The sequence below is a fragment of the Podarcis raffonei genome, chromosome 13 (assembly GCF_027172205.1).
Source record: "Podarcis raffonei isolate rPodRaf1 chromosome 13, rPodRaf1.pri, whole genome shotgun sequence".
In the NCBI taxonomy this organism is placed as follows: Eukaryota; Metazoa; Chordata; class Lepidosauria; order Squamata; family Lacertidae; genus Podarcis; species Podarcis raffonei.
Window position 1 is genome coordinate 39,076,005 of NC_070614.1, and position 27,285 is coordinate 39,103,289.

Sequence of the window (27,285 nt, forward strand, 5' to 3'; positions counted from 1 at the left end):
TTAAATTGTCAATGTTCTTCATAGTGCTTAGGCTCCATTTGTGATAGCAGATATATTTTAAGTATCTCCTTCAAAATGGAGCATCACAGAAATGTCTGTCACACAAGATCATGTAGATTTACCTGGTGTTAATCCAGGCCCCTCCCATATACATAATAGGAGAAGAAAAAAAGGAAGCAAGAGCCAAACACGGTCTTCTGGGCCAGATGCTCTCCAGCTTCTCCAACTTGCCCATCCTCTTAGGGATGAGCCAAAATTGAACCTAGGTCAAGTGGTAGAGCAGAGACTTTGCACAGAGGTCCCAGGTTCAGTTACTGACATCTTAATGTGAAAGGATTGGTTAGCAAGTGAGGAAAGTCTTTTCGCCTGAGGGTTCTGGAAAACCCAGGAGACAACACAGGCTACATCAGGGTGGTCCAATGCTCAACCCTCAATACCGTTTTTGGTGGCCCTCAGCAACATATGATGCCCCTCCCCACCAGGTCTTGCGCTGCCTTCTCAAAGTTTGTGGCCCATGGGTTCCCTGTCCAAGTACGTTTGCGGCCTACTTGGTTTGTAAAGTTGGGCCGCCCTGAGCTACATGAACAAACACCTTGATCTGGCATTAAGCCTGTAAAGTTAAGGAGGAAAGGTTTCTCAAAAACAATTCTCCCTCGCTTTATTTGCTTGCAAAGTTTAACATTCTGATTTAAATTCAGCCAGCTTCTAGATACCATTGGAACGCTCTGTTCCTGAAGTGCAAAAAGAGAAAGAAAAGCATCCTACTTGCTATGCCGATACTTGTCTTGTTAATGCTTTGGACTTAACAAAAATTTCAATTTCAACAGCAACATTTAAAAGTGTGTAAAACTGCAATGTTGAAATTTTCCTGCATTTTTTGAATGCCAGCAAGTTTGCTTCCAAGGATCATCCGAGCCTTCTCCATCTCCAGTAGCCTATATGAAACTGGCAGAGAAGAGAGTTGGAAGTACGGGCACTCAACTGTTTGCTTCCGAATGTTCAATTTCTAGGGATGACCTCAACATTTTTAAATGTCAGTGAGATTCCACCAAACCTCCTCTACCTTGCCCACTTCTTCATATCAACTTGTTGGAGAGCTGTGGCTCATGTAGCAGAGGCACCTCACTTAGAATAAGAAAGCCCTAGCCACTGCCCTGATTGGCTAAAGGAGGAAGGTGGGACCCCAGGACGGCAGAAAACCCCTTCTAGTAGAAGACAGTGCAAGATTTCTGGCAAACCCACCTTGATCTTTCTCCTGTGGCTGGGTATAGGATTCTGCTCTTCACACAGCCCAGCTCGTATTAAAGTTTCAAGCTCTGATAACCTGATTCTAGCCACTGTGGGTATCCATCTCCTTTTTTGCTGCAGTTCTTGGGGATCTACAAGGCCTCATGTTCTTGTGCCCTTCACATGGTCCCAACACTTCAGGAAGCCCTGTCCAGTGGTCTAGCTACTTGGGATTTTTAAAGTGAAGCTCCCTCCACACCCACAGTTAGCAAAACCAGCAAATCTGGAGCCCTCTCAATGCATGGGACATACGCTTTCCAATTCTTATTTTTTTTAATGTTTGTTTAGTCTGTACATCGTAAATCAGACACTTTTAAAACAATAGCTTGGTTTAAAACACAAACACACGCTCCCATTCCCCTAACCCCGACTGAGAAAAACACACGCTGTACAGTTCCCAAAGGGGCACCACCAAGGAGGACGGGACAGGTTATATCGGTCCAGGCCCATCAGCTGCATGGACAATGAGGGGGTCCTATACATATTATATTTTAGTACACGTTATCATAAGGGACTTGAATCTTGGCACCAAAAGTACTGCACTTCCTATGGCCAATGGGAGAAAGGGGTAGTTAGAAAAAGAAGTATTTATATATAAATGTATGTATTTATAGATCTGTATTAATATAAAAAGTCATCTTGCTAACATGATTGCAATGGGTTGGATCCTATCTGCGGCAGGACTCTTTTCAGAGATCGCAACAGTCACTGGTCTGGGAATGTTCGAGTCCTGTCTCAAAAATGTCCATCTCCCAGTTTGGGATGAGTGGGGAGCGTGGGAAAACATCGCCCGCTGTCAGAACCAGAGAATCCATGTTCCCCAATGAACTGGAGGGCTGATGGAAGTTCAGATGATTGTGTGTCTTGCGGCATCTTAAAACGTCAGGTCTGATGCTAGGAAAAGACAGGAGGATCTTCACAATTCCCGTTCACAGCAGGCAAGGCATCAGGGGTGATGAGAATCTGTAGGACAGCCAGCATCCTAGTGATGCACACACTTCAGAGCTAAGACTCCATCCAGGTGTATTTATATAAAAGGCAGAGCAGTGAAGCAGGAAGGTTAGTTGGCAAGTCTTGATCGCACACTCCAACTGGGTCTTCAAAAGGATCCCATTGCCCAACCAGAATTAAAACCTGGAACACCTGTCTTTGACCTTAGTCCCTACAGAACTTTCCCACAGAATTAAGCCAAAGAATTCCACCTCCCGGGCCTCTTACTCTCTAATCCCATGACCCTCTACTTCTCTTATAGAGGAAAATTAGAAGTGCTGTTCAGCTCTTTTTTAAATAGCATCTTTCACATGAGAGTGAGGCATGGCAATTTCACATTGCACCAACTATCCAAACCAAACTACAACGGAGAACAGGGAAACATACTTGGAAAAATCAAACCACTCCTACAATGAAGAATGGGCACAAGTTTCATTTCTTAAGCAAACCTGATCTTACAAGTGACAGCAGGCAGATGAGCAGAGTGCCTGCTCTCTGGCATTAGAATTTTGGCTGGAAACAAAGATAGCCATTTTGCCCTCAGCTCCCTCTTTTCACCTGTAAATAAAAAAATTAAATGGGTGAGTGGGGAGGCAACTCTCTCTTGCTACTTTCTAACCATTGTGAATACAGGAGGTGATTAAGGGGTGTTAAGATGGAGTAATTGCTCTTCTAAGGTCAGAAAACGTTAAAACCTTTTTTCTTTTTTTTAAAAGAAAACTTTTAAAAACTTAGGATGAAAGTCAAGACTACATTTTGTCAACTGTAGGAAACAGAACACCATTCTCATAGGCAAGGCCTGGCTGAATATATTAGCATAAATTTTGTGACTGAAACAGGAATTCCATAGTTGTATGGAAATTTGTCTTCTATATTTTAGGCCTGTAAATTATTCTGAAGGGGAAAAAGTCCATTGGAAATCCTGTTATGTGTGAGACAATGTTATGTTGTGGTTTCGAAACATAGTATTTTTGTCTTAGGTCACCCGGGAATGCATAAGACTTGTTTCTCCCTGTCATGTTCCATCGTCCATTTGGGAACCTACACTTAAAACAATTTGACAGACAAATCATCTGCTAGATTAGTTGTTGTGAACTCGCTTGTTATTCCTGGGTAATAAAGTGGATGGTATAAACAACAGCCTTTAGGTGTGAGAACAGGTCATCAGTTTTGGGGTTACCACGTCTTTCCGTGGGGTTTCCGTGGTAACCATGCTCAACTCAACGCAGAAGCAGCTCTTCCTACGAAGCAGGTATGGTATAAACAAGATACACTTGTATTCATAAGGAGGGAGGAGAATCTAATATTAAACTCAGCTCTATTGGCAAATTACAAAGTCAGGGAGGGAAAATTCTATATGGAAAGTTTCCATGTAAGGCAGGGAGAGTTATATCCACCACCATAGGGAGAATCCACTGAATTTCAGCTACAAGTTCAGGCCTTAAAACTTTAGTATAAAGATAAAACAAGAAAGAGAACATCCAGTATCAGCCACTTTTGGAGGCAGGACATTAGTCAGTAGTATTTCAGTCTGTCAGAGACATTAAGATAACTGGGCCTGACTCAACATGGACAAAGAGTTTCCCCCTGGAGTTGACCCAACATAGGAAATGTGGAACCGAGGCTGGAAGATAACAGGCTGAACCCTCCTTTCTGTTCTTCACACTCTTCGTCAAATAGGACACTGGGTCACCAAATGCTGCAAGGTTTCCTTTAAGGAACGCCTGAACCCCCCAGCCGAGTCCATTTCTATCACAATTCTCTATCCCCAGGCAACTCTGCAACTTTGGCAACATCCCCCTTTCCCTCTTCTTCCAGGCACTGGGCAACCACACTGGAATAATAAAAGCATCTTTGGGTCCTCCTATCCTTGGACTGTCCATCTCACCAAAGTAGGAACTATGGATGCAGATGCAGGGACGTAGACCAGAAATGGCAAGGAGGCACCTTTGGTATTGCCACCTGAAAGAAAGTCTTCATGCTCTGAACGCTCCAGAATGGAAAAGCAACGTTTCCCCATCGCAACTGTCTTATTAGATGCGGAAGGTCAACTTGGATCACGAGGGAGAGGGAGAGGCGAACCACCTGGTGTCCACCGTCCACAAGGGGGCGTGCTCTTAGAACTCTTTGGTTGCATGTAGTAAGTCAGCTTCCTCTTCTGCCTGTTCAGAACCAGAGGGTGATGAGCGCGCCCAGAGAGGGAGCTGGGGAGCCACGCCAGGGAGCTAGAGAGTCTGGAAGAATCTTTTTGACCATAGCTGACCAATATTCCTGTTTGGGTGGGAGGAAAGAAGGTCCATGATTTAAGACTGAGGATGAAAAAGTCCCCGTGGGGTACTCCAGCCACAAACTAGTTAAGCCTGCCATTTATCTGATGTGAGGGCGCCAAAAGTGTTGCCAAGAACAGGGTGGGCTTGTGGGAGTGGAAGAACTGGGGGTGAAGCACTGGATGTGCTGTGCAAACCAAAGCAACATATCTCGCTGTGGGATGCAGAGCCACCAGGTACGTTTGCTTTCCTCTCTCTCAGCTTCATACGCAACCACAACCATATGAGGTTCTGGCAGGAGGAAGAAGGCAACACACACTAGCTAACTGGTGTGTCAATTTGAAAATTAGGAAAAAGACCACATGGTATAGTCTTTCTGGGCCTACACCACTTCAAGATACATAGCGGGGAAATGACCTATCTGAATGCTCTTTCATATTCAATACTGTATTCCCTGCATGTGGAAGGTATCAGGGAGAAGGCTAGGCTAGAACCCTTCCTCCAGACTCGCTTGTTTCCTATGAGTGTTTTGTTTTTAAAGTGAGGGAGCATTCAGGTTTATGGTCCTCCAGCTGCATCATGAAGTGGTAACTGTCCTGGAGGTGGGAAGACAGGTAGATATTTTATGGTCTGGCAGCATCTAGATCATATTGTACGATATGCGAAGTTCAAGCAAGCTCCTCTAATTTCCTACACAGATAAAATAGAAGGGGGGGGGGGAGACTATCTTCTGTCAGCAACCAGGTCCCATGGGCAACTAAGGTATTTGAAAGAGGAAAATCAGCCCACTGTCAGAGGTAAAGGAAGCACCCAAATCAATGTCTTTCCTCCAGAAAGGAAGCAAGACCTACATGGCATAGATCAGGTGGCTGGGTTCACAGTAAAATTTGGCAAGCGCTCCTGAAGGACTGTACCATGTCCTGCCCTCTACTGAAATTTATGAAATGGCTCTAACACTTAAATGGAGGAAAGGAAGAGCCATCTCTTCCTGCAAATGGGAACCTAGATGGCTTCTTCTCTCTTTCAGTATCTAGGCTTATTATTCCACAAGAACATCATTCCTCTGCTCCCACTTCCTGGAAAAGGTAATAAATGTCCATCCGTTCTTGGTAAGAAAGGTAATTTCTATGACAGCCATCCTCTCCTATCAGTTTAGACTAGGGAATCCAGGATGGACAGGGCAACAGCTATTTGTTTGGGGAAAACCAAGGTCCAGGGAGGATACCTACGTAAACCAATCCTGTGTTGCACCCCTGGTTCTCCGTGGATTGCCCCATGCAATTGTGACTTGAGGACTCTCCCATATCCTTCCCCAAACATAGCATCTTACTGCCATTTTACTACAGGGAAACGCCTGCCCTTGTGGCTTGCAACAGACAGGACCTAGCCTCCTCTTCCCACCCTCAAGTACCAGGATAAAGGACCGCCCAGATTTTCTTCCCCTGCCCCCAGCGCTAGGCTTGCTCCTTGTGGCCTCCCATGGCGGCAAAGCGCTCCATCTTGTGGATGTGGCGGTGTTTCTTGAGGCCATATGTGTTGGAGAAGGCTTCTCCACAGGTGCTGCACTTGAACGGCCGCCCTCCCTGGTGGGCCTGGACGTGTTTGCTGAAGTACTTGGGGTCTTTGAAGAGCTTGAGGCAGGCCCCACATCGCAGCTCGCGCTTGGCATCGTGGGAGCGCTGGTGGCGCAGGATGGAGGACAGGTAGAAGAAGCTCTTGGAGCAGCGGTCGCAGCGGTAGACTTTCTCGCCCAGGTGCACCCGCTGGTGCTCCAGAAGGTTGCTGCGGTAGCGGAAGGTCTTGCCGCAGGTGGGGCAGCGCTGGGGCCGAGCCACCACGTGGAGGCGCTGGTGCTCGGCCAGACTGGACGACTGGGCAAAGCGTTTGTTGCAGAGGGCGCACTTGTAGGCCCGCTCGCCGGTGTGCACCACTTTGTGCTGGCGCAGGTACCACGAGCGCAGGAAGCCGCGCCCGCAGACCGCGCAGCGGTAAGGGCGCTCCTCGGTGTGGCAGCGCTGGTGGCGCATCAGGAGGGCGGCCTCCCAGAACCGCTTGCCGCACACCGGGCAGGAGAAGTGCCTCTTCTGCAGGTGGGTGCGGCGGTGCAGCAGCAGGTCATAGGCCCCCGCGAAGCTCTGCCCGCAGACTGAACAGGCCAGCGTGCGCCGCACCAGGTGAACGTACTTGTGGGTCACAAGGCCCAGGAAATGCTTGAAGGTCTGGCCGCAGATGGAGCAGGAGAAGCGCTCCCCGCTGGGCAAGGTGGGGTGGTGGTCTTCGAAAGACGTCATGTTGTCGCCACTGGCCAGCCCGTTCTCCAGAGGCGCCACCGCCGCGGCCGTCTCGTCCGGTGGCAGGAGCCGCTCGGGGGCAGCCTGGTGGACCAACTTGTGCCACATGAGATTCTCAATGAAGCCAAAGCACTTGCCGCAGACGTCGCACGGGTACGGCTTCTCGGCCACATGAACTTCCTTGTGGCTCATGACGTGGAAGAGATCGGGGAAGCGCTCTCCACAGTCGGAGCAGCCGTAGGTCAGCCCTTCGGGAGGCGGCGGCAGCGAAGGGCCCATGGGTGCCAGTGAGGGCCCCATGGGTGGCAAAGAGCAAGGCAGCTGCAGCCGGTGGATCTGCTTGTGGCGGGTCAAGCTCTGCGGGTAGCCAAACACCTTTCCGCAGATCTCGCACTTGTAGGGCCTCTCCCGCGTGTGCACCACGTGGTGTTTGCTGAGGTGGAATGACTCGCGGAAGCGCTTCCCGCACACGGCACACTGGTGAGGCTTCTCCCCGGTGTGGATCCTCTCGTGGCGCTTCAGCGTCTCCCGGCGCCCAAAGCCACGGCCGCAGATCCCGCAGCAGAAGTTCTTGCCCGCTGCCGTCCCCACCAGCAGCGGGTGACCCAACAGCCCGTAGGACGTGGGCTTGGTGTCGCCATCAGAACCGGTAGCCTGTGGGTCTTGTGGGAGGAGATAAGCTCCCGGCGGCAGGTAGGACAGGGCATTGGTGCCGTCCTTGGGCAGCTGGGCTCCCTCGTGCTGCAGCTGCCGATGGCGCAGGAGGTTCTGGGGAGCCACGTAGCCTTTGCCACAGATGTCGCACTTGTACTCGGGGCGTGGCGGCAAGGTTCCGGGTGGCGCGTGGGTAGCCTGGTGCTTCAGAAGGTAGGAAGCGTCCCGGAACTCCTTGCCGCAAACCCCGCACTGCACTCGCAGGAGATCTGAGTGGGTCCGCACGTGCCGCTTCAGGCTCTCGCGTCGGTTGAAGCTCTTCTGGCAGACGGAGCATGAGAACGGCTTCTCGCCCGTGTGGATGATCTGGTGCTGGTGCAGGTGGCTTGGCTTCTTGAAGACCTTCCAGCAGAGAGAGCAGGTGAACGGGCCTTCTGCCTGAGCTATGGCAGCACTGAGGGCGGACGCGGCTGCCGTCCCAGCGGATGCGGGAACCACCTGAGGGTTGCCGCTCTGAGTAGGAGGCTGAGCTGCTCCCTCGGCACCAGAAGCAGCAGTTGCGTTGGTGGCAACAGCTGCGGCGGCTGCCGCAGCAGCAGCTGCTGCCGCGGCTGCATTAGCAGCAGCCGCATTGGCAGCCGCCGTGGCATCCTCGGTGTCCTTGTGGCAGCGGCGGTGCCGGATGAGGCTGGAAATGTGGTTGTAGGTGCGGCCGCAGGTGGTGCACTCGTAGGGCCGCTCGCCTGTATGTACCAACATGTGTTGCACAAGGTGGGACGACTGCTTGAAGGATTTCTGGCACACGCCGCACGGGAAACGGCGGTCGATGAAATATTTCAAGCGCCGGAAGTAGTTCTTGTCGTCTTTGCCCACCTGGCTGTCAGTGGCAACAGTGGCTGTAGCTGGGGGCGGGGCCTGCCCACGTTTCAGGCTGCTGAAGAGGTGCTGGTGGCCAGAAAGGTCCACAATGCCCCACTGAGGAGTGTTGTAGGCAGCGGCCGCGGCAGCGGCTGCAGCTGTACTATCAAAGAGAGGCTGGCCTGTCGCTGGCACCACTGCTGGACCAGTATAGGGTGGTTGCTGTTGTTGTTGCTGCTGCTGCTGCTGCTGTTGTTGCTGCTGTGATGGTGCAGGAGCCCCCGGTTCGGCTTTCTTGACTTGAACGTTGGCAGAAGAAACAGCTGAGGAAGAGGAGGAAGATGGGCCTTCAGCTTTGGGCTTGGAGGTGCCAACGGCGGTGGGGACACGGTCAAAGTGGGCAGGTGGGGCGGCAGCGGGTGGCTGGGTGTAGTCGTACTGTGGCTGTGGGCAGGGGAGGGCGGCGACTGCTTTGGCGTGCTCGTGGTTGTAGGCCTCCATAGGTTCAAAGCGTTGGTGGTTCAGGAACTCCAAGAAGTCGAAGGGGTAGCTCTGGAAATGCACACCCTCGTCGCTTGCTGCATTGGCTTCCATCTCCGCCCGGGAGGGGGCACTGCCTAGACAAAGGAGAGAAACGGATACCAATGTAGACACACGCCAGACATATGCAGGCCACCAGCACTCTCTGCTGTGGTGGCCCCATTTAAAAAAAATAAAAATCTGATATGTTCCATTTACATAATGGGATGGGTCAATAATTTTCCAATTTTAAAAAAGAAAAAGTTGCCAGTTGTTAAAATTAACTGCAAAGAACCATGGTGCTGCCTTATACCCAGTCAGACTTGTCCACCAGACCCAATATTGTCTACTTCTGACTGGCTGTGTCTCTCCAGGGTCTCAGGTATAAGAACAAGAACCTCGCTGCATCAGATTAAAGGCCAAATAGTCCAGCATATAGTCTCTGTAGTGGCTGTTCAGAAACATCTGCGGAGCTCATAAGCAGAACCTGAAGGCAATACAGTGGTACCTTGGGTTACATATGCTTCAGGTTACAGACTCCGCTAACCCAGAAATAGTGCTTCAGGTTAAGAACTTTGCTTCAGGATGAGAACAGAAATCGTGCTCTGGTGGCGCAGCAGCAGCAGGAGGCCCCATTAGCTAAAGTGGTGCATCAGGTTAAGAACAGTTTCAGGTTAAGAACGGACCTCCAGAACGAATTACTGTATTTTTTGCTCTATAAGACTCACTTTTTCCCTCCTAAAAAGTAAGGGGAAATGTTTGTGCGTCATGGAGTGAATGCAGGCTGCGCAGCTATCCCAGAAGCCAGAGGGGTTGCTGCTTTGACTGCGCAGCAATCCCTCTTGCTGTTCTGGCTTCTGAGATTCAGAATATTTTTTTTCTTGTTTTCCTCCTCCAAAAACTAGGTGCGTCTTGTGGTCTGGTGTGTCTTATAGAGCGAAAAATACAGTAAGTACTTAACCCGAGGTACCACTGTACCTGTCTCCTCTGCTGTTGTCCATCAGAGACTGGCATACAGAGGCATGATGTCTCTGCTCCCAGAAGTGGTGTAATAATATATAGCCATCATGACAGCTACCCATGGAGCTTTATTCTCTGTGAATTTGTCTAATTTTAAAGTCACCTAAATCGGTGGTCATCACCAAGGAAATCCCAAGAGAACACGTGGGGTAAAGGAGAACTTCCTTTTGTCTGTCCTAAATCTCCTGCCCTTCTGTTTCATTGGGTTTCATTGTTTCAAGACCCTGGGTTATAGTATTATGCTGGCATCATTTTACACACCTCAATTGTGTCCTTAATTGCTTTTAAAAAGGCCCAAATATTGTAACTTCTCTTCATGGGGTGTTTCTCTAGCCCCACAAACCTTTTATGGATGGCATTTACCTGTTCTAACATTCTTAAAATAAACCAGGATATGTCTCAAACCACCTGTGCTGCCTCTAAGCTTTAGTTCCTCCTCTCAATGAGAGCACAGGTGACTCACTCTCCTAAGCTTGACAATCCTCCAGTTTTTGAATGGCAAACAGGGTTTATATCCATTCAGTACTAGTTGGCTCCAATGCAGCTAAAGCATTATTTCTTTGAATATTTATGGAGTCCTGGTATTAAGCAGAGGTTAAAAAACAGGACTCTCAGAGGTCACAGGTACAAATCATTCCAAGGCGAGGCTCGCTTTGGGGAGTTCAGAAGCCCATGCTTGTCCCTGTAGTTTGGGATTTGCGTATTTAAAACAAACTCCTCTGCAAAGTGGGATTCCTTGCTCAAACATGCTGGGCTCTGCCAATGTAGGTTACCAGGGCTGAAAGCCAGTGTGGCACATGGAAAACGCCATCTTCCCACTCAGCTAAAAGGTTTCTCATGCCGCCTGAAACCAGCCACTCTTATTCTGCCTAACCTACCTCACAGGATTCTTATAGAATGGCATAGTCCCATACATGCCCCTCTAGGTATGCATACATACATGGGGCTGCCACATTTTATAACAGGCATGGGGGGAACTCAGGCTCAGAGGCCAAGCACTGCCCTCTCCAGCCAGCCCTTGGAATTCTACCCAAGCCACACCCCTTTCCCTGGGGCCACGCCCCTTTCCCCAGCCTTTATTTGCAGGTTGTGCTGTGGGTTAAACCACAGAGCCTAGGACTTGCTGATCATAAGGTCGGCGGTTTGATCCCCTGCGACGGGATGAGCTCCTGTTGCTCGGTCCCTGCTCCTGCCAACGTAGCAGTTTGAAAGCACGTCAAAGTGCAAGTAGATAAATAGGTACCGCTCCGGCGGCAAGGTAAACGGCATTTCTGTGCGCTGCTCTGGTTCGCCAGAAGCGGCTTAGTCATGCTGGCCATATGACCCGGAAGCTGTACGCCGGCTCCCTCGGCCAATAAAGCGAGATGAGCGCCGCAACGCCAGAGTCGGTCACGACTGGACCTAATAGTCAGGGGTCCTTTACAAGGGCTTTTGCTTGGCTGAAAGGTGTTCTGCAACGGTGGTAATGTCTCAATTGCCTAGATGCAGAGATGGGTGGATGTGCTTTTGCATGGCTGGTTTATAGCCAACTGTTTGAAGATGAGGTACACCTATGGCACTTTTACCTGCCCCACCCCTTGAGGGAGCATGACTCTTGAGCTGAAGAGGGTTCCCTCACCTGTTTTATGGCAACCCAGTAAGATAAGGTAGGCTGAGGGGTCATGACGGTATACAAGCTAAAATGTGTATAGGGTCGACGCGTCAAAGATTCTACCTCAAGGAAGTGGGCTTCTCATCCCTTCTGGCTGAATGCTTTTTCCTACTTGCCCATCTTATCTAGAACAGTGTGTGCCTTAATAATAAAATATAAACTATTCTGCATTCAAGATCCTCCCGTATTCTGCACCCATAAATGCAGAATTCTGCAACCTGTATGACTTATGGGAATTCATCCAGTTGTGAATATTTTATAATTCATAATGGCAACCTGTTTCTGATAAGACAAGGGAAAGGTAAGTAAATTTAAGTACAGTTGTACCTCAGTTTTCACAGCTTCCGTATTGAGTTTTCCGTATAGGGTTTTCAGTTTTGGAACGTTTTGGAATTCGAACGGTCATCCAGAATGGATTACGTTCGAAAACCGAGGTACTACTGTAAAAGGTCCATTTGAATATCCATATGTAACATCTTATTTGTCTATCTCTGGCTATCACGTGTCTCTCCAAACAGAAAAGCCTTGCACTGTTGTCAATATTTGCTCTGGTTAGGTCTCTGGTGACTTTACAAAGGGAGGGAGTTCCATAAAGGTGCAGTTTGATGACCATCAATAGAGGGCACTGATGGGGAGCAGGGGCCACCATTTTACCCAGCAGAAACTTACCACAGTTCAGGGGAACACATGGTCTTCTGCAGCATCTAGCCATGAACAGAAGAGCTTTTCACCACTTCCCTTCAATTTCAAAGGTGTCCTAAGAGTCTCACCACCATGTAGGTGGACACTACAGATGTACCCAGGCCCACTGCAGTAAGTTACCATTTGGTAAATCATTGTCATCATCGGTCACATCCACACCATACATTGAAAGCACATAGCTTCCTCCAAAGAATCCTGGTAACTGTAGTTCAAGACCATAGAGCTACAATTACCAAACTACAGTTCCCAGGACTCTTTGGGGGAAGCCATATGCTTCAAATGTCTGGCATGGATGTTACCATCCTCTTCCAAGGTTGGGGAGCACAATGGGATACAGAAACGCAGGTAGCCTCTGGAGGATGTAGGGGCCAAGCCACGTAGGGCTTTAGAGAGGTCTCACTGCACTGGCTGACTTACTCTTGGGGGGAGGGTGTCTCAAGGACTGCCTTGCACATTAGGCTGGAAGGCACTTCTGTTTAGGAAGCAGGAAACCCGATGTAAATCATCACATATGATGATCACATACGCATGTGTTTTGTTTTGTACAGACACAGCAGGAAACCATAGCCTCCAGTATAATGATCACACATATATCCATCTCCATGTGCACACCCTGGAATGCTACCAGGGTACAACCAACAATTAATGTGATATGCAAGATCACCACATCTGATTATATGCACACAGGCTTCACACTTTCTCTTCCAAATATGCACTTTCCACAAAGGAATAGTCAAATGTGAGACCCCTGCAAGAAAAAGGGGGAGGGGTGGGGAGTCAGCCACTTCAGAAAGTAAAAAAATAAAAAACTTATTGTGGGTTCTTCAATTTGCCTCATTTTTGTTGTTACTTACAATGCCTTTTGCATTTACCAACTTTCTGCATATATACTTACACACAGAGAGAAAACTTTCAGAGTTTTAAAGTATCAGGAAATACTTAGATAAGAATCCCAAATACCCACCCTTTCTCCACCTCCCTTCTTTCCATGCAAGACAAAGATAAGAAGTTGTGTAGGACACAGCACTGCTATCACCACCCATTTCCAGCCCAACCCCCTCCATTAACAAACTGCCCTAGATTTAAAAGAAAACTGGTCTAATTCAGCAAATGGCAATGTGGTGGGTTATAATGCAGCAGATGTAAGATTTAGAAGCCAGGGGTTGAAGGCAGGCTATGTTAGCTGAACCTACTTAGGTCTCACTGAAATCAATGGGAGAAGATAGTCAGACATGCTTAATTCCCTCTGAAAACAATGGAACTTAAGTTCAGCTAACTTTGTCTGGATCCAACCTCAGGTCTCCACGTTTCTCATACATGAGGAGTGGAATGCACTGCAACAGGAAACGATGGAAGCCAAGTTCTCTGAAAGGAGGCAGAGTATTCTACTACAGCCACTTTTATTTAATGCCAACCATGTGCCAGGAGCTGGACTGAATAAAGACATATCCCAATGCCTATCGCTGGAGTTATATTAAAAAATACAGATTTTAGTAACAGTGCAGTGTCTGCCTTATTTGCATCTACCTTAAATGGGGCAATGAAGCAGAGGTCTGGGAACAATGGAATACAGTGGTTATGTACTTAATTTGTTCCGGAGGTCTGTTCTTAACCTGAAACTGTTCTTAACCTGAAGCACCATTTTAGCTAATGGGGTCTCCTGCTGCTGCCGCGCCGGCAGAGCACGATTTCTGAAGCAAAGTTCTTAACCTGAGGTACTATTTCTGGGCTAGTGGAGTCTGTAACCTGAAGCGTATTTCACCCGAGGTACCACTGTACCAAGGATGAGGTAAAGAAAAGGAGGTAGCAATGGAGGCATGGATAAAGTGAGGCCAGGATCATCTAGGAGAGGGCTGCGAGGGCCTTAGTGGATTTCAGGGGTGTGGACTGGGCTGAAAGAATGACAGCAATGGAGGAATATAGCAGCAGGACAAGAAACCAAGGAGACTGAGGGTGGAGGGCTGTGAACTAGGGTTCCTCTGCCCTTGAGAGAGGAAATGGGAGTCTTGTGCATCAATTTAAACCCATAGCACTAGGAGGCAGAACTCCTGGGTTATGTAACTAAGCTTGCTAAGATACTTGGCAGCCAAGTTCCATTATTGGTTTAACCCTATACATCTGGAAATGTCATGGATCTACCTCTCTCTTTTGAGGGGGGGATTCCCATTAAACCCCACATGTAGAAGGCATTTTTAAGAAACACCATAACTCCAAGAAAGCCCCCCCCCATTTTTATCCCTCCCCTGAACACTTTCCAAGTCAGGAATTGCCTGTTAATTCTCCACAAAGGGTCAATTCAAACACACAATAACTGAGGCAAAGCAGTTGTGCTGCAGGGACAGAAACACCTGAAAGTTTTTCAAGTGGTGGCACAGGGAAAAGAATGAATGAAGAATATTTCAATTGGCTACATTCCCAGATGATAATTGCATCCTGTATGAAAAACATACAAATCAGGGAGGAGGCAGGTGTAGTTAAGATGTTTGGGCTACACCCAGTGACATAGCCAGAGAGAGAGAAATAGAGGACCAAGCAAAAATTTCAATATCAAGCCTGCAATGTTTTGTATAGATCCTTATCCCTCCTCATCACTAGCAGAACAGAGTTAGTCATAAAAAGATGCACAGATAAGGAATTTTGCTTAATCCCTATGGGGCACAAGATAAAACTCTTTGTGCAGCAATTTGGGGTGTGTGTGTGCAAAATTACGTCATCTCCCATTACAGAAGGATCTGGTTAAGTAGACCTGAGAATGACCTTTTCTTCATAACCTGAAGAGCTTCTGCCAGTTTACAATTTAGGGCAGCAAAGTACTGCATAACCCTGGGCATGAAATGGGTGGGAGGCAGCAGAAAGGGCTCTAACTGAAACTGTGGAAGTCCAGACATTCCTCACACTGATGAAGAAGGGTACAAGATGCACCTGGGGCCTGCAGTGGGGCGGGAGAATTACATAACACATTTACCAGTCAGTGGTGGGTAAGAATAGTGTGTTGAGGTTCAAGAGTAGCGCTGTGAGGGTTATACCTCTGCAATCTGTGGGTGGAGCCAGAAATAAATCTGTTTGGGAAGGTGGTTATCACTCAGGTTTGAGTAACACTTTCTTCGTCCATTTTTTTTATGCATACTTTGCATCGCAAGAGTTGGACAAGATGATCCTTGAGGTCCCTTCCAACTCTACAATTCTATGAAAAAGTCCCAGGATCAACCTATTCCATATTCGGGGAGGTCTGGGAAAGACCCATCTGAATCCCTGGGCAGCTGCTGCAAACCACTACTGTGACCTAAGTGGACTAATAGTCTGAAATGGTGTCAGGCAGTTTCCTAGACATTAATAAAATAGCATAGGGAGAGAACCAGGACGAGAACACAGTGTGAGGGAAGGTGCTTGCAAGAGGCAGCAGGGTTGCAAGCCTGCAGTAAGTAGAAGAGCCCCCATCTATATTGGGGTCGATCTAGAATTAGTAATGTGGTGTTGACCACCAAGGTAAAATGCAGGATGGGGTGGGAATCTGACTGCATCTACGGGGAAAGCAGCGGATACACGAGAGGCTTGAAGGAAACAGTCATCCGTGCTAAGTTATAAGGTTAAAGATAAAAGTCAATAGATGGGATGAGAATTCCAGCTTGAGGTTGGATGTGCATATGAGTTGGCGGGGAGGGGAGCGAAGGGAGAAGTGACATAACGCAGGTTTCTGGTTGGGGGCCAGCTGTGAGGCTACTGGATGCAGGAGGAGAAGAGGGAAGGGGCGGAGGGAGCGGGTCGCGCAGGCGAACCGGGCGGGCGGGCGGGGGGCGAACCGAGTTCGCAGTGGCCGGCCGGGCGGGCGGAGCGGGGGGCGACGAATCATGGGACGGGACGGAAGTTAACCCAAGCGAGGGAGCGGGCTGGCGGGGAGGCCCTGGGGCCCAACCTATGCGGCCGAGCGGGGGGGGGCGAGCAGGTCTGGCTCCAGGACGGCGCACTCACCGGTGTGTGGCGCTGCCCCAGCCTCCTCCGCGCCCCCGGCAGGGGCTGCTCCTTGTGCGGCAGGATTGGTGCTGGGGGGAAGCCCCCTGGCCCTCGCCTTGCCCCCAGCGAACGCGGGGGGCGTTTCTGGTCCCACTGGGGTGGGGGGTGGAGGGGGCACTGCCAGGCTGCAACTCACACAGGCCCGGCCGGAACCGGAAACCTCCCTCCCCAAGGAAGAAGGCCGTTTCCTGCCCTCCCCTCGTACCCACAATCCTCTCCGCATTCTGACCTCCCCTCCCTCCGTTCCGTGGCCCAGAGGCCCTTGCGCGCGAGTGCGCGAGAGCGCGTGCTGGCTTCGGCTCCCTCCTCCGCTGCTGCTGGGGTAGCGTCGTATCCTGCCGCCTCCCCGCTCCCCGTGTCCCTTTGCTGCTGCAATTCAATGCCATGCAGAAATAGTGCCTCGTCAGGCGCTCCTCAGCCTGTTTGCAGCCCGGTTGGGGTTACCAACTTGCCCCGTGTTGGTGTGCGTGTTTTCTGGCATAGCCTCGCCGCCTTTAGCAGGTTGCTTGACAGGCAGAAAACTTCAGCAGGAAAAAGCTTTTCCTGACATGGAGGCGAAGCGCTGAGAAGCCGCGTATTTGCCATATATCTGCCTGCCAGGCAACCGGCAAACGGCACAGGAATTGGGGTGAGCGATAGGAAGGATGGGGTTGCAGTTTTAATTTGTTGTTGTCTTGCTGAGTTATATTATTATGTTTATTTCTTGGAGTTTTTTAATTGTATGTTGCCTGTGAATTGGTTTTATTCACACTGCTGGACACCATCCTGGAATTTTTTGATTTAGCTACAAATATTTTAAGTAAACGAATATTGTGGGGCATGACTGGCTCTAAAGTAAATGTCTGCGTACTTTCTAAATTGAAACTTGTCAGGCGGTAAGCCCCATTGGATTCAATATGACCGACTTCTGAGAACATGTGGTTAAGATGGTGTTGCAAATTTCCAAGAGCACTTCATGGAAAACAACAGCAAAAGGACCTGTGGCACCTTAAGAGCTTTTGCCACAACAGTTGATGCAAAATAACAGGCACACAATGAACCAGTGTGATACATCCTGCCTGCTTAATACAGGTATATCAAGAATGTAATCTTCAGTTACTTCTTAAAAAAAAAAAAATCTAATGTCCTCAATGACCAATCAGCATTCAAGCAAGTGAATTGGAGAGTCAAATTCTTCACCCAACAGATTTTTCATTCTGCAACATCAACTCCACTTCAGTTTGATGAGTACTGCCAAGTGTGGGCTGCAAATGTGCACAGAGCAGGACCAAGGAGGAGAAGACTATTTCCCCATCCTCAGAAAAGCAGACTTAATCACACAGAACAGCAAATTTCAGTCTACTTTACTCTCCTCACCTTAAGAGGTGCCACTGTGTGCTAGAATGGAAGAAGGGCTCACAATGCTAAACATTTTGAAGTTTTGGCCCATAAAGTTGCTAAATAGATTTCCATTGGAGACTCCACAAAGGTTTGGTAAATTCCAGAAACTTACAATTCACATTTATGTATGATACAGATATAGCCCACTTTATCAGTTAGCCTCAACCTCGGTAATTGTATCCTCAGAACTGGTCCCTGAATTGTGACCATTATCTCAGGTTAGGAGAGATGCCCAATTTTCTGCTCAAAAATACTGGCACTACTGATAGCACTTGGAGCATGTGGAAATTGTAAGGAGGTACTTTTTAAAAAATGCACTGATGCTTGTGAGGGGAAGCGTGCCTTCTCTGAAAGATAACTATCTAAAAAGTAGCAGGGAGATAAAACACGGAAGAAAAATTCTAGTTATATAGCCTACTCTTATATAATTTTGGCCCAGTGAAATTCCAACTGCTTGTAAACCATCTGCAGGCATGGCATCTAGCAAGGAGCCCTGACCCCGCTATTTTTAGATTAAATATGTGTATTACCAACACTCAGTCTTCCATATCCAGAAACACAGGAAACTTGAGGGGAATTTTATTTAGTCTGTTTATTTAAGGGTTTGGTGTTTTTTTTATCCCACCGTTCAGTCCCCAAGCTGGGCCCTCAAGGCAGATTACATAATTTCTTAAATAAAAATACAGTTATAAATACAATAAATGTATAATAAAGGGACAGACCAGAACCTTTAGGTTTTAAATAGCTCTAATTTGAATGGTTCTCTTTGGATTTTGTTGTGTGTGTGGTTGGAGGAGGCGGGGGGGGGGGAAGAGAGTACTAAAGGTACAGATAACCTCGCCTCCAGCTCTTAAGACTCTTGTCTCTCTCTTTAAGGCGTGGTTGACACATGCCTATTTATCATCTCAGGACTGGAGCATCAACTCTGCATGTGTGAATTAGTGAGCCAAACAACCACAGGCAGAACTTCCATATCACTTCACCTCAAACACAGTGCCATTAAATTACAGATAGTAGGCCACGGTGTTTGTGAGCACATCTCCTCCCAAGCAGCCCCGCCAGCCTGCCATTTTGAGCGACAATATTGTGTGGATAAAGGTCCTCGTGGTGTCAGTTCCATCCTCACAGGGAATACCACAGGGTTGTCTATCTTTAAAGGTGGCATTAGCTTCCCAAAACAAAACCTCCCAAATCATCCAAACCAGCAGCCACCATGTGGCGTGGACTGGACCAGTGGTTTAACAGATGTCTCAAGCTATCTCCCATAGGGGAGGAAAAACCCAGCTGGCATAAACAATACTGGCATGGCGTATTACACTGAGAGAATCCCAAATCCCAGCTTCCATAATTTTGTTTCTCTTTTTTAAGAGCTTCATATCCCCGTGGCTAAAAAGGAAAACAGTGATGCGATAGTGTGTTTCCATTTAATCCTTCTGCAGCCTTCACGACAGCCAAGGCCTTGAGGCCCTTCTTAACAAAGATTCTGCTTGTAACAACCCAACTGTGCGCTCAAGGTGGTCTCCATGGCAACAAAGATAACTTGGAGGCCTGGGCATACAAGACAGCCCTGGAGGTAGTTCAAGGCAAAAGCTTGGCTCCAGTCCTCCAGCTCACATGCAGTATGCGGAGGGAGGGAGAGAGAGGGAGAGCCTTTGATGGGAAGAGAGGCAATCTTGTTGGATGGGCAGCAAGGCCTCCACGAAACAGGGCGCCATATTTTACAATGCTAGTCAGGTTTCAGACCTGGAACACACTGTCTTCATCTCTGGTGGCGCTAGAGGGAGGAAATTAGCTGGGGGAAGGGGCTTTAAGTGGGTAGGCTCTCTCATATGTTTCAGAGGGCAAAATGGAAAACAAAGTTTGCTTGCTTATCCACCAGCTGCAATTTTGAGTGGCCTGCCAGTGCCAGCTACATCAGTGGAAGGGAGGATGAGATGATTATTATTTTCAGAGCTGGTGTTTACACATTCTTCCCCTGCCTCTTGTAGTGATGTCTATGGAGAATAGAAATGACCTTGATAACAGCACAGCTAGCATGAGCAAGATTTTAGATATTGGCTCCCCTTTTTAAAGCTTAAAAAGGCGTGACTAATAGAGTAGGGATGGGAGACTGTGTGTGTGTGTGCCACATTGCTAGTTTTAATTTGCCATTCTGCTGAAAACAGGCACTCTCACACATACATGCATCCTCTTGTCCACTCATTTCATAGAATTATAGAATTGTAAAGTTGGAAGGGACCACAAGGACCATCTAGTCCAACCCCCTGCAATGCAAGAATCTTTTGCCCAACACGGAGCTCAAGCCCATGACCCTGAGATTATCTACTGACTGAGTTATCCCAGCTTCTGTCCTCCCTCTCTCTGACACACACACACACACACACACACACACACACACACACACACTTGTAATGAAGCCTTCTCTGCTCCCTGTTAGGCTTTTGATAAAGGAAATTAGGCTTCAAGAGAAATTCTGGAGGTGCTAGCAGTGAATTTTTGAGTGCTCTCATATCTCCTTATCTCATGCAGACTGTTCAACCCATGTCACCTCTTATCATCTGCAATTTAGAAAGTTGGGGGTCCACATCATTTTCAGTAGCATGGAGTGACTACAACCAACCCTGCTTTCTCCAACTGCCACGAGGATGTTCATAAAGTTTTCATTTAGCATCAAATTGGACAGACACCCTGTTAGACACACCACTTGAAACTGAATCAGTAAGGGAATTGGTCTATGTCATTAACAGTGAGCAGTGGCTCACCTTGCAGACTGGACCTCCACTCTTGTTTTCTCTCTGAGCTGCTGTAAATCACTGGTAGGAGTGTTTTGCAGTGCCATGAAGAAAACCACTTGATAGTGGCAGATCCATATGGGGAACCACTGTGCATTCGTAAGTTGTGACTGAGCAGCCAACAATTTCTCAAGCTGCTTCTACACTGCTTCTTACTTGTGTAATAAGAACTTTGTTTAGGAAAGGAATTGCAAGGAAGCAGCCATAAATGAAATGGGAGACTCAACCCACAGTTATGATTGTGAGGAAGGAAGAAAGGGAATGTTAGCTATTTTCATATTGATGTAACACAGAGTACAAGGATGTGACCTTGTAAGCAGGTCATTGAATGCTTGTGCAATCACGCACCTGGGCAAATCTCAGTTCAGATCAAGTGCAACAGCATAAAGACAGGAGAAAACATCCAACCCTCATGTACATCACATGCCAAATATATGTAAAATAATTATAAAACTCCGGGTTACGGTAATATGACAGTGTGGTCTCACTTCTGCAGACATTGCCCCTTTTTGGATTCTAACCATTTCTTGTATCAAAAGCCTACACTTTTTAAACAGAAATAATGGAGAATCACCATGCTGATTTCTCTCCATCTGCAGCATGCTCTCTCATACTCTTCCTCCCATGTGTTCTGCCCTGTAAGGGATGCCTTGTGTTTGATTAGGGAAGTCGCCTTCAAAATGTAAGACAGACATTGCCAAAGCTCAAATTCCCCTTTTGCTTCCCTCCAAATATATCCTGATTGAGACACTGTCCAACCCAAGGCAATTTGCTACCAGAGGTGAAGGACAAGATGGCGCCTCCTCTCATTCCATGCGCAGAAACTAAGAGGACTGGCAACTAACGGGACATCAGCCTCTACCACGCAGACTAGTTTAGAAGGTGCAGAGCAGGTTGTATGCCACACACAGATGTGACCTCCAACACTTCGATGCCACTCCATCTCCCCATAATCTGCTGCTCCACTCTGCCTAATGGTAGGGCTAGCTCTGTTTGGGACCATTTAAAACAGCCAGTGGTGACTGTCACACACTGGAACTGGTACAGCAGAAAGCAGAGAGCCCAAAAGTAGATGGAGCCAGAGCCAACGAGATACAGAGCCAAATAATTCTAGTTTAGTCCCTATTCCTTTCCCCTGGTGAGTTCTACAAGGGGCAACACAGAGACTAATGAGGAGGAAGCTGCTACAGGCACAGCCACCCCAGGCTGCTTGTATGCAAGAAGGCAGGCGGCTGGCAGCTGGTTGGAAGCAGGCTAAGGTTGGTGGGGCATTGCCCTATTTGCCCTAATGGGGGCCTCCACTGAAAGCAGCCATGTTCTTTCCCAAAGAGAACACTGTGAGTTTATGTAAACTTGCTGCCTCCCACTTCTTTTAATTTGCTAGGGGGGGTGGAATTGTAGATGAGAAGCCCAAAAGTATATGGGTTGAACAGTCTACAAGTACAGTAGTGGGAAATGTAAGTTCTGTGAAGGGGCTTGAGATTCCTCACAGAATTTTCAGCACTTTTCACAAAACATTGATGTTTCAAGACTTTATCCAGAGAAAGCACGAGTTAACATTTGTGGTGCAGTGGTAGCACCGGCACATCTGCCCTGCTCATTCTTTGTCAAGATCTTGCTTCATGCGGCACTCTGGACCAGATGATGGCCTAACACCTCAGCCCTAAACACATTTATTTAAAAGTAATTCTGGCTGATTTGAATGCAATTTACTTGTAAGTGTATGTGCTTAGGACTGAGGTATTAAGCGCACATCATCTCTGGATGTTGAGAGGGAAACAGGGAAGAAAGCTGCAGTGTGTAGAAGGGAGGGATTGGGGCCTGTTGTCCTTCCCTTTGTCCTTCCTTTCAGTCCTTCACTTCCAGACATGTATTCAAATTGGATCTCTGCCTACACATTAGGATTTTGCCTCACACCTATCGAGAAGTGCACACACATATACACAAAGACATAGAACTCCACATGTACCCAGATTTTTCAATTCCCTCAAACTCTAGACTCAAGCACGCACATTATGGGCTGAGGGAGAGATCTCCAAACCTTAGATCACACTTTTTGGAAAGATGGGGGCAGGGGAAGAACGGGGAAGGAGGAAAAAGGAGACAACTGCTCTTTTGCATATGTTAATTCATTGAAAAGTTTGCAAACTTGAAAATGCCCCACTGCATGGAGGAGCCAAGAAAGCAACTCAGAATGGGGCAAATAATCTTACAGAGGACCAACGTGTATCGGCATTTTGTTTGGTACAAACCGGGAGAGGAGCACACATCACCCAGTGCCCATTCCTCTGGGAAACCACAAGAAACAGCAAATTCCCCAGTTTCTTTTGCTATACTCTGCTACAGAGTTTAACACATAACACTGTTTCTCCAATCTCTCAACAGCTCCGGATGTCATGATATAATTGTTGGAAGGAGGGGACAGTCATGTTTCCCTGTCCACCAGTAGCATTCTCCAGTCTTTGGTGATGCCCACCCATTGATACTTCAAAGGCCATAATATTCTAGAGCAGCTCTAGGAAACGGTCCTATCCTCAGTCTCATGCCCTCGCTTGAGGGGGCGGGAAAAGTCTCAATGCAGTTACAGAGGTTTAAGTCCTTTTAGACAGTTGCAGGGCAGAGTACATGTCCCAGTCCCTGGTGCCCCCCGCCCCCCCTAGTTTTTGCATATTTATGAGGGCTGGATCCCAGGCTTGTCTTTGTCCTTGCTGTGTTCTGTCTCTGGTATCTGTGACATAGCTACTGGAGTGCTTCCTGCCCCGCCTTCTGCAGCTTCTCCCCAGTGGCTCCCATCCCCGACCCAGTCCTCCACCGATTCATTGGTCCAGCCACTCCCAAGTTCCTCCGGCCCCCAGTCACCGCTTCCCGCCACCACTTCCGATTCCCAGTCTCCTGTCGTCGTCCAGCTGCCACCTCCCTCCTCGACGGAGCGCTGGTAGTAGGTCTCACGGGCGTGCTTGCGCTTGGCGTGTCGGCGGAGGGTGTTGCGCTCCGTGAAGCGCAACCGGCAGATCTGGCACTGGTACGGCTTCTCCCCGGTGTGGACTCGCTGGTGGCGCAGGAGCTCCCCGGATTCCCGGAAGCCCTTGCAGCAGACCGGGCAACTGAAGGGCCGTTCGCCGGTGTGGATGTGCTTGTGCCTCTGAAGGTGCGAGGAGCGCTTGAAAGCCTTGCCGCACTCGCGGCACACGTACGGCTTGCTCTCCGAATGGGTGATGCTGTGGCGCTCCAGGTCCGACTGGTACAGGAACGTCCGTAGGCAAATGGGGCAGAAGTACAGCTGCCGGGGCGGCGGGGCTGATGCCAATAGCTCGGGCTCAGAGGATTGCATCTGCCCAGCCTGCTCGACCTCTTGGCGGGACACAGTGTGGGGCACCCCTTCAGCATCAATCAACACCATGGACCCTTCGTCTGCGGCGTCTCCCTCTCCTGGCGGATCAAGATGCTTGGAGGCCGGAGGGGAGGCCTGTGCATTGGACCGCCCCCCTCTGTGCCTGGTCAGCGCCGAATGCAGTTTGGGCCCCCACAGGGCAATGCTGTAGATCTCGGGATGAGAAGGCCTGTCCTCTAAGGCCGTGTGGTTCTGGGGGCTGTCATTGCTGAGTGGGGTCTGCATATAGTGAGCCCAAGGAACTGGGGGGCAGGTTTCTATCACCTGGTTTTCAAGCCCGACGCTGCCATGGTTTTCCGCTCGTGGCCAACTACTCCCGCCTGGCACCAGCACCCGAGCCTTTGCCTGCAGCTCCGCTGGATGCCCATCACCCCTGTCGACATGCCACCTGTGAGATGGCTCCATTGGGCACCAGGAACAAGAGCGCGTTCAGCTACAGGGACATCGCTGCGGAGACGGGAGAACAGTGAGAACCACAGAGAAGCCCACCAGGAAGACCCCGCCACCCCAGCAATGCATTTGGTCTTCTGCAAAAGTATAAGCGCCACTACCATCTTTGCATTTCAGACCCCGAGAAGACATCCAAGTATTCATTCCAAAAGACATGGGGTGATAGCCAACTGAGCCACACTCAGCGTAGGCCCACTGATTTCTGTGGGTCTACTCGGAGTATGACTTCGTTGGCTAGTACCCTAGGCGCCTTAAATTACAGTGGCAAAAAGCACTGGGGCACCTTAGAGATCAAGAGTGCAACATTTACGGAAGTGATTCCTTTTGAACTCAGCAGGGTTAACCCTCAAGCTACATGAACTATGAATGAGATTCCAATTCCCCAGCCTCCTCACCAGTTAATGCCTCCTCCAAAGTGGGCTGAAATCTAAAACATTTAAAAGAAACCCTAAGTGTATATGTGCACTCTGTGCACACTTACCTGAATCTCTAACCGTATGTGAAGTTCTTTTAAAATATACACTGAATTGTGGGTGTGACTACGCACTAAAGCATGGATATAATGGTGCACAGTGTCTGCACATGTGCACAGTCTAAATTGGTCTTAAGAGAGTCTTGCAGATAATATCTTCCCTTGTGGATGGGAATGCAAACGTGCATATGTCTACAAGGTATCTGTGAGCAAAAACATATACACAAAGACATGCATTTTACGTCTGTGAATAACTGTGTGTACAGTTATTCACTGTACATTCATGACATTTGCATGCGAGTGCACCCTAACTTCATATATGAACATGCACTGCATCAGCAAGAGGGTCTGTGCTACTCATACTTAAGATCTGTTAACACCAATAATCTAATTTTAACCATCCTGCCATACCCAGAACCCAGGACAGATCAAGCGTGCAGTTTTCCTCCAGCTTTCAATATGCACTCATGAGTGAAGTGGGAATTCTAAACTGAATTAGCCATTCCAAGGATGCAGATTGGGTAGCTATTCCAGATAACTGAGAAGAAACCAAGTTTGATCATGCATAGGAGGTGGGGGCTTTGACTCTGAGGCAAGGATAGAAAGAAGGAGATTGCAATTCTATGCGTGACCCTTGCCTTATATCCCTTATTGCAATTCTGCAATGTGCATCACGCTTTTGCAAGTAGAGCAGACTTGTTTACAGACATTCAGGAGGAACGCTTAGGACATTTGAATATGTACCCTAAACATAGTTCACACAAACTATGTAATTCCCAGGGCTCCTTGGAGGTTGCCATCTATCCCCAAGATACAGCAGATGTCAGCTGCAGAAACTCACTTGCTTATCTGCTGGGAATTACCTCTTGCCATTACTTAGATGTAGATCTGTATTACCAGGAGACAAACCTAGCAGGTATCTCTTGGCACAGCTATAATGCAGGACTCAGAGTTGAGTCTGTTCTGCTCTGGAACCCATTTCCAAACAGCCCTAGAAAACAGTCTAAGCAGAATATTAATACATTTTTAACTGGTATCTGCTGATAAAGAGCAGTCTCCCAGCCTCTCTGCAAATACTTTCTCCAGATGCTGCTCGTCCAGTTCTACAGAAATATGTTGAAATACAAAATAGAACCGACTAGAACGGCAATTACATTTTGCACAGATCTGAAGCTTGGCAATGTTTCAGTGGATTGCGTTTGAATTCTGACCATTTTCTAACCCTACTTTCAAAATTTAACTTTGAGAAATACTTTTTAAAAACAACCCTGGTTGATTCATTTTAAAGCTATCATGCTATGCATCAGGTTGCCAAATCCAGCTCTTTTGCACTTTTCTAAACAAACAAACAAATGCTAAAGTCCAACAGCATCCACTACTGGAAATGTTAAGGGGGAAAAGAAAAGATGAATAGGGAGAGTATAAATTCACCATGTTGCTGTCAATTTGAATTAGGAAAAGAGATTCCCCCATCAGCAACATCCAATTCATTTCATTTCCACAATCCACCAATCCTACAGATTGTTAACACTGGAGAAAAGGGAGTCATGCACAGTCTTTCAGCTAAATTCCTGTGACCAAGTCCCTGTCACAGCCATAACATAAGAACCAGCTTCGTTGCTTAATCTGAACTGAGACTTTGGCAGCCTTGGGCCAATGAATCTTCCAGAATCTAGCGACAGATTCTAGAACGATCCTGAGCGCCCCCCTCTTTTGTGTTTTGTTTTTGGGCTGATTTTGCTCGACTATAGGGAAGAGGGCACCTCTGGGCATGTGCTGAGTGCCCTTCCCTCACTCCCATCACGAGCCAGCCCAGAGGCATTTGGGATTATTTAAATAATAATAATAATAATAATAAATAAACAGAAGGGGCTTCTAGGGGAGCTGGATTCCCCTTGGATAGGGAACGGTAAGAGGGGGAGGAATGCATTAGAAGAACCATTTGCGTTAAAATCATCTTCATCACAATAATCCCCGGCTCGACCCCGATCCTTTAAACGCAAACAAGTCTCGCTTAAAGGGAGCAGACCCGTTGCAATGCAAACCATCTCTCGTCCACCTCGCAGATCGAGGGTCCTGCTCCCTCCCTTCCTCCTTGCGCCCCCAGCCTTCAGAGAAGCGCCCGGAGCTGCAAAGCTTTCCCCGCCCGCCCCATTTCTGATCTAGGCTGGGCAGGAAGGGGGAGCGGGGGGCGAGAGAGAGAGCTACCCACCCAAACCGGGAGGCATAGGCAGCGGCTATTACCTGTTTTGCATTGTGATCTGCGGCAACTGAAGGTTTCAATGGGCCGGCGGTGGGTGGGGAGATGAGCGTCCGGTGGGAAACCTCTCGCCGCCCGGCCGCTGCAGAACAAAAGAGCCGGGCTGGTCGGAGCCGGGCATCCGGGAGGCACACGGACCCAGCAGATGGACCCGGCGGAGAAGGCGAGCGCGCCAGTCGGAAGCGCCTCCTGGGTCCCAGCGCCGACTGGGTCCCAGCGCCGACCCGCCAGTGCCTAGAACCCCCCGGGGAAGGTTGGAAAGACTCGGGAGAGCCCAAACCAGGGTTGCC

The 27,285-nt window shown here is 48.5% G+C and overlaps 2 protein-coding genes across 5 annotated transcripts; both read right to left on the reverse strand.

Moving 5' to 3' along the window:
* Window positions 1–1,541: 1,541 nt before the first annotated feature.
* On the reverse strand, window positions 1,542–27,080 carry ZNF865 (zinc finger protein 865). 2 transcript variants are annotated; one of them, XM_053363272.1, is made up of 2 exons: window positions 26,980–27,080; window positions 1,542–8,964 (listed from the first exon to the last, which is right to left on the reverse strand). In XM_053363272.1, exon 2 carries the CDS (start codon window positions 8,939–8,941, stop codon window positions 5,999–6,001), a length of 2,943 nt encoding a protein of 980 aa, XP_053219247.1. In that variant the 5' UTR covers window positions 8,942–8,964; window positions 26,980–27,080; the 3' UTR covers window positions 1,542–5,998. The 2 variants fall into 2 exon arrangements, with proteins under 2 accessions (XP_053219247.1, XP_053219246.1); XM_053363271.1 differs by lacking the exon at window positions 26,980–27,080 and adding an exon at window positions 16,209–16,488.
* LOC128400783 (zinc finger protein 524-like) lies at window positions 22,534–27,090 on the reverse strand. 3 transcript variants are annotated; one of them, XM_053363275.1, is made up of 3 exons: window positions 26,980–27,056; window positions 25,577–25,726; window positions 22,534–24,260 (listed from the first exon to the last, which is right to left on the reverse strand). In XM_053363275.1, exon 3 carries the CDS (start codon window positions 24,216–24,218, stop codon window positions 23,094–23,096), a length of 1,125 nt encoding a protein of 374 aa, XP_053219250.1. In that variant the 5' UTR covers window positions 24,219–24,260; window positions 25,577–25,726; window positions 26,980–27,056; the 3' UTR covers window positions 22,534–23,093. The 3 variants fall into 3 exon arrangements, with proteins under 3 accessions (XP_053219250.1, XP_053219248.1, XP_053219249.1); XM_053363273.1 differs by lacking the exon at window positions 25,577–25,726 and having other exon boundaries at window positions 26,980–27,090; XM_053363274.1 differs by lacking the exons at window positions 25,577–25,726; window positions 26,980–27,056 and adding an exon at window positions 26,795–26,964.
* Between the last annotated feature and the right edge of the window lie 195 nt (window positions 27,091–27,285).